Source organism: Poecilia mexicana, unplaced genomic scaffold, assembly GCF_051168715.1.
Source record: "Poecilia mexicana isolate PSO_F unplaced genomic scaffold, ASM5116871v1 scaffold_2, whole genome shotgun sequence".
NCBI lineage: Eukaryota > Metazoa > Chordata > Actinopteri > Cyprinodontiformes > Poeciliidae > Poecilia > Poecilia mexicana.
The window spans coordinates 18,125,397-18,137,666 of record NW_028263371.1 but is presented as its reverse complement, the minus strand read 5'-3'; the positions used below and the strand labels follow the sequence as shown (position 1 = coordinate 18,137,666).

The 12,270-nt window shown below is 40.9% G+C and overlaps 1 protein-coding gene across 1 annotated transcript; it reads left to right on the top strand.

The window, feature by feature from the left end:
• The first annotated feature begins 716 nt into the window (after positions 1 to 716).
• Positions 717 to 9,618, top strand: dnajb11 (DnaJ heat shock protein family (Hsp40) member B11). The gene is made up of 10 exons (XM_014989753.2): positions 717 to 900; positions 1,312 to 1,468; positions 2,701 to 2,798; positions 4,480 to 4,612; positions 4,758 to 4,900; positions 6,643 to 6,725; positions 6,804 to 6,861; positions 6,942 to 7,053; positions 7,153 to 7,312; positions 8,460 to 9,618. The coding sequence occupies exons 1-10, from the start codon at positions 827 to 829 to the stop codon at positions 8,522 to 8,524; spliced, it is 1,083 nt and encodes a 360-aa protein (XP_014845239.2). The 5' UTR covers positions 717 to 826; the 3' UTR covers positions 8,525 to 9,618.
• Positions 9,619 to 12,270: the final 2,652 nt, after the last annotated feature.

Sequence of the window (12,270 nt, the reverse complement as noted above, 5' to 3'; positions counted from 1 at the left end):
GCTTACTAGCTTGCTTTTTGATAACATTTTTTATGACCATGAATAACCTCTGGTTTAATTATCAACTAGTGAGCAATAATAAATTAAAATGACTGTAAGACTGTTTGTATTTTGCTTTCTAATCAAACTACATTACACAATTTATTAATTAAAGAGATCTTTCAATAATGTGCAAATCTTAAATATTTTTAATAATAATTTCCAGATTGTGAATCAGTAACAACTTATTTACTTCAGAAGAAATTAAGTATGTTACAATATATTATGGTAAATAAAAAAGCACTATTTAAAATGTAATTAACAGGATAAGCTTACAGCAAAAAGTATTTTTTTGCAGTTAGGTATGCATTAATTGTCATGGGTTATTTCAGACAACTTTTGTGATAACAGCGAATGACACTGACCTCAACATCTGATTTACTGCAGGCCAACAGCAAATTTACTGAGATTACACAAACTATTAAACAGTTAATTAAATTGATGCTAAATAACCTGGATTTTAACATACAATGAATGCAAGTTTTTAGAAATTATTTTAACATTTCAATAATTATAAATAACATTATTTTCAATGCATATATGTTTCCAGTTATATCCAGATGTCATTGATTTATTGTGTCACTTTTGGCTCTCAACAGAAAGAGTAACCTCGACTCATGGTCCATGCGGCTGGAGCTTCTTTAAGTGTGGGCGGAGATAGTGGACACGCCGCGGTGGGAGGGCTCTCTCTGACAGGAGGAAGAAGGCTTGTGAGTGGCTGCGGGATCTGAGCTTCAAAAGCCGGCTGGTACCTTCTGTATCTTCTCCTTCGTGACTCCGGGGATCTATGGCTAAGAAAGGGATTAACATCTGGAATGCGTGCTGCCTGCTGCTTTATATCACCACGGCAGTGCTTGCCAGGTAAGCGGGTGTCGCTCGCAGAAGCAGCGACCCAGCGGTGAAACGGCACTGCCAGCAGGTACACATGTTTAGCTGTGATTGGTCTACCCGGGTCTCTCCGGGTAGACCCTGGTGTGGAGGAGAGCAGGCTGATATTCTGACCAGAACCTCCAAGAGGCGTTTTGTCGTTTCGACAAGCCCTTTTATGCTGTTGAACCCCAACGTGCTGGTGTTAGCGGTCATGTTTTGGTTTAGTTAGCTTAGTTAGCATGGAGCTAGCAGTCACACGGAGGGAGCCTGAACCTAACACCGGCTGCTGTCTCCTCTAGTAGACCACTGCTTCACTGACGAGGAAGCTACCAGAGCTCGGTGTGTTTCTGTCCATGGAATAATGAACATGTCGTCATTCCCCTCTCTTCCCCTTTGATGTAGTCGAGATTTCTATAAGATCCTGGGGGTGAGCAAGACAGCAACCATCAGGGATATAAAGAAGGCCTACAGAAAGTTGGCTCTACAGTTACACCCCGACAGGAACCCCGACGACCCCAAAGCACAGGACAAATTCGCAGATCTGGGAGCAGCTTATGAGGTGAGCATACAACTATTGTTTTGTACCAGTAATAGATGAATGAGGCCCAACACACACTTCCTCCTTACAGCATAGTTACTCAACAGCAAGAGTGTTTCTAAAGTTCAATGAAATGCAATGTAGAACAAAATTGTACCAGAAGTGCCAAACGGCTTTGTTATAAAAGTCTTTTGTGCGCTTGCTATTTGGTTACTATTATAAACGATCAAAGCTCTGTGATTGGCCGACTACACCGTGTGGCTGCAGCTGATTGGTTGTAGCGTAGCACAGCTGGCGACAGGAAAAGTCAGACGTGGATGACTGGGAGTGGATTTTAAAAACTGCTGCAGGTGTTTCCGTCTCAAACGTTCACATTACCTTATTACTGACTTTTGATTTGCATATCTTAAGTATTCTTACAAATCACAAGTGCTGTTAAGATTTGTGAGCTTGGAAATCAGATTTCATTAATATATTTGGATTTTACTGTAAGCGCGTTTTGATAGAGATAAAGCTTGACACAGTATATGTGGCTTAACCTTTTACTATTTAAAATACGACACGATTTTTTTTTTACTTTGTACTCGGCACAATACTTTATGTAGTTGATGCAGCCTGCATGATGCACAAACTGCAACCAACCTTCTTTCAAATGGTTCACAAAGTGCAATTCGGGATTCCAAATATAATGCAAAATAAATACTAAAGCATGACGCCGCTCACAGCAAGACATAGAATTAGACTGAATATATCTGTCCTTATGGATCGTGCACATATTTTCAATATCAGGACTATATGGATGCACCAATTGCAGTATTGTGGATGATCGCTGATTACCTATCTTTGAAAAAGCCTAACTTACCGATTCCAATTTTGGCCAATACCATTTTTTTTGTCTGAAATGTTGCTCAATATATCAAGAAAGTTGCTCAATTGGCAAAAATGGGGTGACTATTGTTAACTGTAAATGTGCAGACATGACCTGGTTGGCCGATTTGTCAGTCAAATCGGTCGATCACCGATCTTCCAAAATTAAGGAAATGGGCACCAATAAATTGGCTGGCCTATAAATCGATGCACCCCTACTATACAGATATTAATATCAGATCATGCATCTGACTTCAACAATATATTTACTTACAAATTATCTAACAATTTTATGTTAGCCTTAAAATGTGGAAAAAGTTCAGAATACCTCTGCATGATACTGTGCATGTGTTTACTATGAAGTTGATTGGCTGTTTTGTATCCAGGTTCTGTCTGATGAGGAGAAAAGGAAACAGTATGACATGTACGGAGAAGATGGACTCAAAGAAGGTCATCACAGTTCTCATAATGATATCTTCTCCAGGTTGGTGCTGTGGTCCTTTTAGAAATCATTGGATTGTCTTATATTATAAACATAAAAAAAATATCCAAGGATCTGGTCAGATTAGGGGTAAAAGGCTGTAGATCTGCCTCAAACAAAGAGACTGACAAGTTTAAAGTTTTAATCGAGTCCCATCATAAATCAGACCATTAATGATAAGATATTTTATTAAACTTCTCTGTTGTGGTCTTTGAGCAGGAAATACTAGTTCTGTATTTCAAGCAGTTGGACGTCTAAACCTGACTAAATGTTATCTGGCTCAGATGTTCTGGAGGTTCTCAGTCCAGATCTGTTCAAACGGCTGAATCACATATTCAGCTCTGGGGCCTCATGTATAAAATATGCGTATACACAAAAAATGTGCGGCGGCATATTTTACGCACAAGTCGGCATGTAACAAAACGAACGGGGTGTGAAAGTTTGCGTAAATGTATGCAAACGTTTGACCTGCTGCGAAAATGTGCGGCAGCCACGCAAACTTTTCAATAACAAACTAGAAAGCCTCAGAAGTCACATAAACACACTGAAGTCTGACTCCATTCAGTGAATTTAAATCAAGAAGCATCAAACCCGATGTTTTTTCATGATCTTAATATGTCATTGTTTAAACGTAAACGACGAAACTGAACCACGTTTATCCTCAGACAATGACTTGACACACACACAAAATAAAAGGATGTGAAAACCTCACTCGAACGTAAATAGTACTTTTCTTCAGTTTTTGTCTCATAAAGATGTAACGCGTTGGTCCGTGAGCCGAATTCGGCGCATGAAATGCATCTATGGGGTAATTTCATTCTGACTGAAAAAGAAAACGGGGTTGGATCCGCAGATGAACTCCAGACAGGTTTGATTATTTTTAAGGTGATCAAGGTGTGTATGTAATCACATGTTTATCAGTAGCTGCATAAAGGTGAGCCGCTTTCTGAGGAGCTTTGGCTCTGATGGGGAACATCAACCAATGGAAGGATTCAGAGGGAGCGTGTCTTCAGAGATCATATTGATCTGCTGGGAAATGTTGATGATGATTAATCCAGACTGATCATCCTGGAGCTCCGAGCAAAACTTAAAGAAGGAGCCGTGCAGCACTGGTACCGGTGCACATTCTCACTCCAAGGACTCTCTGACACCCTGTCTGTCTTTAGATCCTGGCTGAACGCTCTGCTGTTCAAACAGGAATTTACACTTGGATCTCTATTTTCTTTTTTTTTTTTTTTATTTGGATATTTTTTTTTCTTTAAAATGTATTATTTTCATTTGTTTTTTTGTGAGGTTACCTTTTGTGCCATGAAAGCACCTTTTACATAAAATATATAATTATTATTATTATAAATACTTATGCTGCTACAAACAAGGACGTCACCATGGTTATTGCTTCACGTGGTGGTAGACTTATGGGTATTTATACAAATTTACATTAAGATATATTTATGGATGGCGACAGGCAGACCAACAGCTGTGCTTTATTTCCCGCAAATTGAAATGTATAAAGGAAAGGTGCATGTACGGCTTTATACATCAGAATTTTTTTTTGTGCGCCACTCGTTTCTAAATTTTTCCGTACGCCAAGTTAGTGTGAAAACTGCACTGTGCATGAGGCTCCTGGTGTTTTTGAAAAGAAATGTCCACTGACTGATTTTCCTCACCCTCTTTGCCCTGAAAGCTTCTTTGGCGATTTCGGCTTCATGTTTGGAGGAAATCGGCAGCAGCAGGACAGGAACATCCCCAGAGGAAATGACATAGTTCTCGACCTTGAGGTCACGCTGGAAGAGGTGTACTCTGGGAACTTTGTGGAGGTATGGAGAACCGCTTCTTTTCTGAATTACCAGCGTGTGCTTATTTTCCAGAACTACCTTTAATACCATCTGTAGAACAACATAGGAGTTTTCTGCCGTATTTTTGTTTCATTTTTGATTCTTTCTGAAACCGTTTTGTTGCCAGGTTGTGCGGAACAAGCCTGTAGCTAAAGAAGCTCCTGGCAAAAGGAAGTGCAACTGCAGACAGGAAATGAGGACGACACAGCTCGGACCGGGCCGCTTCCAGATGACTCAGGAGATGGTGTGCGACGAGTGTCCGAACGTCAAGTGAGTCCCTCATCATGAAAGAGAGGGTGGAGTCATTCAGGCTGAAATTATGATGCATCTTATTTTTGTTGTTGACCTGGATATGAAGTTCTGGACCAAATCCTGAGTATTTGTGATCCACTGTTATCAAGTTAGAGCTTGGAGTTGATTACGTTTACAAAACGCAGCATTTACGTCACTGCCAAAACATCTGGATCATCATTGTACTTTCAAACGGAGCTAAGGGCCCTGCCATGGTGGTGCCCTGAAGAATGTTAAAATACTTGTATACGTCAGAAAAAGACACCAGATCTGATCAAATTTATCACCCTGCTGGATCCTTTCAATCCTGAAGACATGGGGTCAGGAAGCTGTTGGGTATGAGCAGCCGAGGCAGCATGTTTGGGGTCTTCTGGTAATTTCCAAACATGGCTCAATCTTTAAACCCTGGGGTTCTTTGTAAACATTTCCCCAAGTCGAGAACGGTATTCTATTGGGTTTGAGGTCAGGAATCTATGCAGACCAGTTGAGTTCTGCTACACTAGTCTTGTTTGTCTATGTCTTTATGGATCTTGCTTTGTGTGATGGTATTGAGTCATGTTGTCATCACCAAACTGTTCAGATAGCTGGGACCATGAGGTTGTTCAAAAGGTCTTCCTAGGCCTAAAAAGGGTTTCCTGTATTGGAGGTAAAGGGCTGAAGACAGCCTGGTAAAATCTGCCCCACAGCATGACACTGCCTCCACCAAACTCTACATTTGGCACAGTGTTAACAGGCAGGTTCCGTTCTTCTGGATTTGTCAACTACCAAACTGAGACAGATGTGTGATTTGCCACTCCAGAGTGTTGTAAAGTTCGATGTTAACATGTGCTACACCAACAGGTATAAAGCCTGTTAGCTTTATACTCCTGGTAAAGGATGCTACCTGCGTATCTGTTACCGAGACAGCATCCTGTCACAGTATCATGCTGAAATTGACCTATTGTATTTCTGTTGTTTGTAGAAGAAGCTTAGGTGTGACCAGCAACTGGAATTCCTCAATTCAGTTATTTTAAAATGAGGGTGTGAACACTTTTAGTTTTCCTGTGAAAAGACACAAGCAGGCTGATATTACCCAGAGTTCTTTGCTTTAGGGGTAATAATGCCCTGTTTTATCAAGGTTTTTATACAAAATGAGAATGAAATTTCACTTATAAATCTTGACATGACTTAACATAAATATAACCCAGGTGTCTGCCCTGTGGTCTGTTTTTATTTTCAAAAATATTTATTTCTACATGAAGTTAAATGTAGAAAGTGCAACAATTAAATCGGGCCAGATTTCCGTAATTTTGGGAGCTCAGCGATTGGCCAATAGTCATGAGACGCCGACTTTATCTACCTCCGCAAAGGTCTGGAAATCAACCACTGTGTCCATTTGCTCTGGTGTGACTGACCAACCCGGCCACCAGATCACGTCCCCACCTGCAGTTAACGATGGTCACCCTAGTGTTGCTAACTTAGCATCTATCGTTAGCCACTTTTTTATGTTATTGTGTTGACCAAAATCGGAATAGGCAGGCCAGGCTTTTAAAACATTGGTGATCGGACAGAAAACTGTAGTTGGAGCACTGCTAGTTACGGCGCGTGTGTCCTGCCTGAATGAACGACCGAGTGCTGCCAGCTTCTTTATCGTAAAGTTTAACTGTGTCTGTTAGTTCTTGTATTGACAGTTAAGTGAGTCTGCATAAGCTCCTCTCTAACGTGACGTTTTCTCAACTCAGGCTGGTCAACGAGGAGAGGACCCTGGAGGTGGAGATTGAACAGGGGGTGAGAGACGAGATGGAATATCCCTTCATTGGAGAAGGTGATCTTCACAAAGCCTAACCAGAGTAATTAGTTCAGGTCTTATCATCCGTTCCTCATGTTTTATCTGTGACCTCAGGTGAACCTCACATTGACGGCGAGCCTGGAGATCTGCGATTCCGCATCAAAGTGCTGAAGTATGAAGCAGCTTTCATTACTGATGAATATGAGACGAGCGTGTGGGGAGCAGATTTCTGACTTGGGTTTTCTCTTTCAGACATCCGGTGTTTGAACGCAGAGGAGACGACCTTTACACCAACGTCACCATCTCTCTGGTTGAGGCTCTGGTCGGTTTCGAGATGGACATTGTTCATTTGGACGGGCACAAGGTCCTTCTTTTTTAGAACTTGCACTGTTTGAAGTTGATGGAGAAAGAAGGTATTCTGGCAATTGAAAGTAGGAGTTGAACTGAATGCGTCTCTTAACAGGTCCACATAGTGAGAGACAAGATCACTAAACCCGGAGCTCGAATGTGGAAGAAAGGAGAGGGTCTGCCAAACTTTGACAACATCAATATCCGAGGTTCCCTCATCATCACCTTCGACGTGGAGTTTCCTCAGACACAACTTGATGATCAGCAGAAAGACGGTGAGAAGACGGAGCTGAAGCTTGTTGTTGTGCCTGTTGAGTGACACATTTTAAGTGTTTATTTGTGGTAATTCAGTTTCTCGAAAAATTGGAGTGTTCCCCAAGAGTAACAAAAAAGGACTTCAGAAATGTTATGTTGTGGATAATTATAAGACTTTATAGACTGAGTTGATGCACAAGGTCACGGCTAAACCAGCTGGCTAAGAGTCCTGAGTGCAAAGATTTTAATGGAAAGTTTAGTGGTAGAAAAGAAGTGCACAAGCGACAGCAACAGCCTCGATTCTAACGCAACGATTGGAGTCGACTTCAGCTGCCAAAACCACCAATACTGGCTTTAATAACCATGTCATCACTGTTGATTGGTCAGCTGAACCCCATAGAGAATTTATGGAGTATTATCAAGAGAAAGATGAGACACCAGACCCAGCCACGCAAATGGCCACTATCAAAGCAACCTGGGCTTCCATTACATCTTAGTAAGATCACAGACTGAAGGCCTGCATTGGCAGTCAGTGGTTTCCATTACAAATGACTAACGGCTCAACTGGGTGGGGTTGTCATATAACCAGACGCACCCAGAATCTGAAAAATAACACAAACTGATCTTTACAAACACAGCATAACAATGGAGGGCATGGAAGCTATGCTAAACTACTCAGTGCGTGGCTTTTTGCCAGTTGTCAGACTCGTACAAGACGAGAGCCAGAAAAGGCTGTTGGCCTAGCCTAGAGTAGCCTAGCCAAACAAGGTCCAACAATCTTCAGTCCATCATGGCAGCAACCACTTGTCCATTAATGTCGAAATATAGACATATTTTTAAGAAAGTCCACATTTATACATTAAAATGAGTTTTATTGGTCTGTGATATTTGTTTTATGATTCTAGATAACAGTTTAAGGTCAAGGTGAGAATATATCAATCAGCTTTGAACTGCTTGTCTGCTGGAGTCACCATGGATCATCATATTTGCAGATGACATTGTAATAAAAGGCAGAGAAGAGCCTGTTGAACTTTTTTTTCTTTTGTTTTAAGTAATTTGTTAAATGATTACATATTTTTACTGTAATTCTTGTACTACATCTGCCATGGGGCGAAACCACTTGACTCTTCCGTTACTAATAGTCCCTCAATGTATGCGTTGTTCCAGGTATCCGGGGTATCTTGAAGCAGGGATCTGTACAGAAGGTTTACAACGGACTACAGGGATACTGAACCACTGGGAGAGACAGCCTGGACTGATTCTTTACTACAAGCCACAAGAATACACTTGTTCAAGTCAACAGGAGTGTGCTCCAGGGTTCTGGTCATGATGTATTTATTATTTCCAGAATGTTCTCAGGACGGTTGAATCTTGTTAGGTTTTTTTATTTTTTAAATCAACTTGTGAGGAGCAGCAACAGTGTTTTATTTAAATATTCAATCAGATGCAATGTCTGTGAACTTTTTTTTTCCCCCTACAAAGTCCACTGTAACAATAATTTCTAAAGTTCTGAAACATAAAACCTGGAGAAGACCTTTTTTGTGAAGTACCATGACTCCTCCTGCAGGGGGAGATGCTGAGCTGAGGTCACACACCTGAAATGGCTCTACTTGGACCTTATCTAGTTGATCCAAACTCAACAGCGCCACACGTTGAGTGAATTTGCTCTGCTCTTAATCTCAGTTCACTGGTGAGGAACAAAACCTGTTTGTTTTTCATTAGTTCTCCTAATTTATGTTGTTTTGCTTTTTCCTCCTGATTGGAGAAGTGTCACCCTCTGAAGTTCACTGTGGCAAGAGTTGATCTCCTCAAATATACAGTGAGCACAATTTACTTTTCCTCTTCAGACCTGATGGTTTACTGCTCTTTCTTTGCCATCTCAGACATTTTCAGATTTTCTCCCGTTCTTCTCCCTCACTGATGACTCAAAGGGACTCTGGCCTCCAATCATTATTTTCAATGGGATCTTCTCTTTTTAATGTGACTGAAAGCTGCCTCCCTGTCCAAATTTCGAGGGTAATAAGGTTTTAATATAAACTATTTGGCTGTTTTTACATGTACAAGGAGATAATGTTATTTACTGAAAATATAAATAAAGATTTATACAAATTTGATTAAATGTCATACCACAAATATACCACTAGATGGTACCAGTGTCAATAAAATGGCACAGTAACGTCACCCTGTACAAACGCATTATCTGCAGTTTAGCCCTCAGGTCTTGTTGGACTTTGAAAGCTGCTGTTTCTAAAGCAGAACTTGAGGTTTTTGCTCTGCTAGAGTGTCTACATCTGTTCCTACTGACAATAAAACCATGAGCACATCAGGAGGACTGATCGGATCTGAATGTCATTTGGTTCACACGCAGATCTGAGATGGGTCGATTTGCAGGGAGCTGACAAATCTCGAACGGACATCAAAAGTTTAGTAGCTGCATTTTCACTGCAAATGTGCACGAAATCTTTTTCTGCTAATGTCGATAAAATGCAATTTCGTAATTGCAGTGTTTACACTAAATAAGAAATCAGATATCAACTTTATTTGTTAAAATAAAATTATGTGAATAAGCCTGCAAACGTAATAGGTCATTCAAAAACATGGAAGCGACGGGTGTAAACACTTGCATGAAATATTCATAATTCAGCCATGGCGCTTTGTCAGCCAATCAGAGGAGATGTCAGCGTCTTATTCAGGCGTCGGGGAGACGAGCCCCTTATTCTTGGGACCGGCTACCTATGAAATTTGGTGATTTTACAGAAGAGTTACGGATTCAATACGTTTGAATGACGCACAACTTTTTATGGACTGTGCGATGCTGTGAGAGCTCTGGAGGAGCCAGCTGCACATTGTCCGAAAAAAAACAAAAAAAAAATACGCCCCATCATCTCTGTAAGAGCAGTCTTCTTGTAGTTGGACGGTTGTGGGTTCAATTACAGCTTCTTCCTGTCACATAGTGATTTGACACTTAACCCCAAGTTGCCCACCAGTCTGTGCTTGAATGTGTTTGTGACTGTTGTAAAGTACTTTGTGTGGTCAGTATGACAGGGAAAGCTCTGTATAAATTCGTCCCACTTACTTAAAAGTGGGCCGACAAAATTAATCTACGAAGAGCCCATGGTCACTGAAATAAATTAAAACTGACAAAAGTAATGAAACACCAAAAAAAAAAAAAGACTGAAAATGAATCAATGAAAATCAGACATTGCTTTTGAATTGAAGTCCAACACATCCATTAGAAAAACCAAACTAATGAAAAAGGACTTGACAAAAATTATTGTACCTGTAACTTGATATTTGATATTGAGGCAATCAAATTTCCACAGGTGTTCTGGTCCACTCCTCATGGACAAGCTGCTCCAGTGGTCTCAGGTTTGAAGGCTACCTTCTCCAGATGTTCAGCAGGATTTAGATAAGGGCTCATAAAAGGCCAGTTAAGCTCTTCATTATTATAGGACTTTTTTGTTTGTTTCAGGTTTTTACCTTGTTGGAAGACCAATGACCTGTGACTGAGACCAAGCATTCTGACACTAGCACATTTCTCTGCAGAATGCCTTGATAGTCTTGAGGAATCATCGTACCGGGTTCGGTTTCTGCTCACTGTTCAAGTCGCTCTACCAGATGCAGTAAAGCCACTCCAGAACAGAATCACGCCTCCTCTATACGTACAGACGGTGTTCTGTTTTCGGTCTGCTTCATTTTGCATCTGTGAACAAAGAGCCTTGCCAAAGAGGCTCCAGTTCTGACTCATCTGTCTATAGTACATTCTCCCAGAAGCTTTGTGGCTTTTCGACAAGCATTGTGGTAAATTCCGGTCTTGGATTTTTATGCTTTGCTTTCAACAAAGTCGTCCACCATGAATTCCACTTTGGCTCAAATACTGATTGATGGTAAATGGCCTGTACTTGTATAGCACTTTATCAAGTCCAGAGGACTTCAAAGCACTTCACACTACCGTCAGTCATTCACACGCTGATGTTGGCAAGCTATTGGACAGCAGCCACAGACAGTGATAGTGGATGGTGAGCACTAGTGTGTCTTGACATAGACCTTGGAGTTTAATTTATTCTTAAATTGTTCTGGACTATTTGGCTAGGATTTTTAATCTGACATTAAACTGAGATTAGTTCCAAATAAAACACCTTAATATTTTAATTAATTTTAATGTTTAAAGTCTTTCTCTCGTACTTCTATACCAATTTTGATTTTTTTTTTAGTTTAGTCCAGATTGAGCTGAAGAAAAATCTAAACTATCCATACCCAAGTATTTGAAATTTGGTCAAAAAGTGGAACAATGCAACATAGAACTGTTTATCATCAGCATAGCTTCGAACATGACCATAAATTGTTTACTCATTACAACAAGTATAAATAAATAAAATCATGGAATTTAAACATGAGCCTAGTGAAACTGCAACAAGATCACGAAAAATACCCTGAACCAGAGAATTAATTCGTCCACTAAGCAGTAAAATGTGTAGTGATGGAGCTCTTGTGTGTGAGGTCTAAGTGACAGCGGTGTTACCCCTGCCATCATCTGACCCTTTGACTCCTCTGTGGCTTTCCGTATAGTAATGTCTGCCATGTGGGTGCTCCTTGCCTCAACCTTTAACATCCACACCCAGACCTCGTGGGTGGATGCGTTGTGGGTGGAAGGCTGCCGGGGGAGCCTGTGTGGATGGGTGGGGAAGGGGGATGTCCACAGAAATAATCACTGTGGTTAGTTTACGGTGCGGTAAAATGCACATCTGCCCACCAGTGTTTGTGAATGTGCAATAATCTCACACAGCTCATGAATGAGTTTGTGTGTGCATCCGTGTGTGTGGCCAGTCTGTGTGTATAATGAACTCCCACAGAGATAGCAGGGCTGTGGTAAAGGGAGTTTCCTCCTCAGCCCCACTGCACCGTCTTTTTCAGGGAGAAGAAGCTCCGCAGAGGAACAGAGGAGCTTTGTAAACAGCTGTTCTACCTCGCAGCTCAA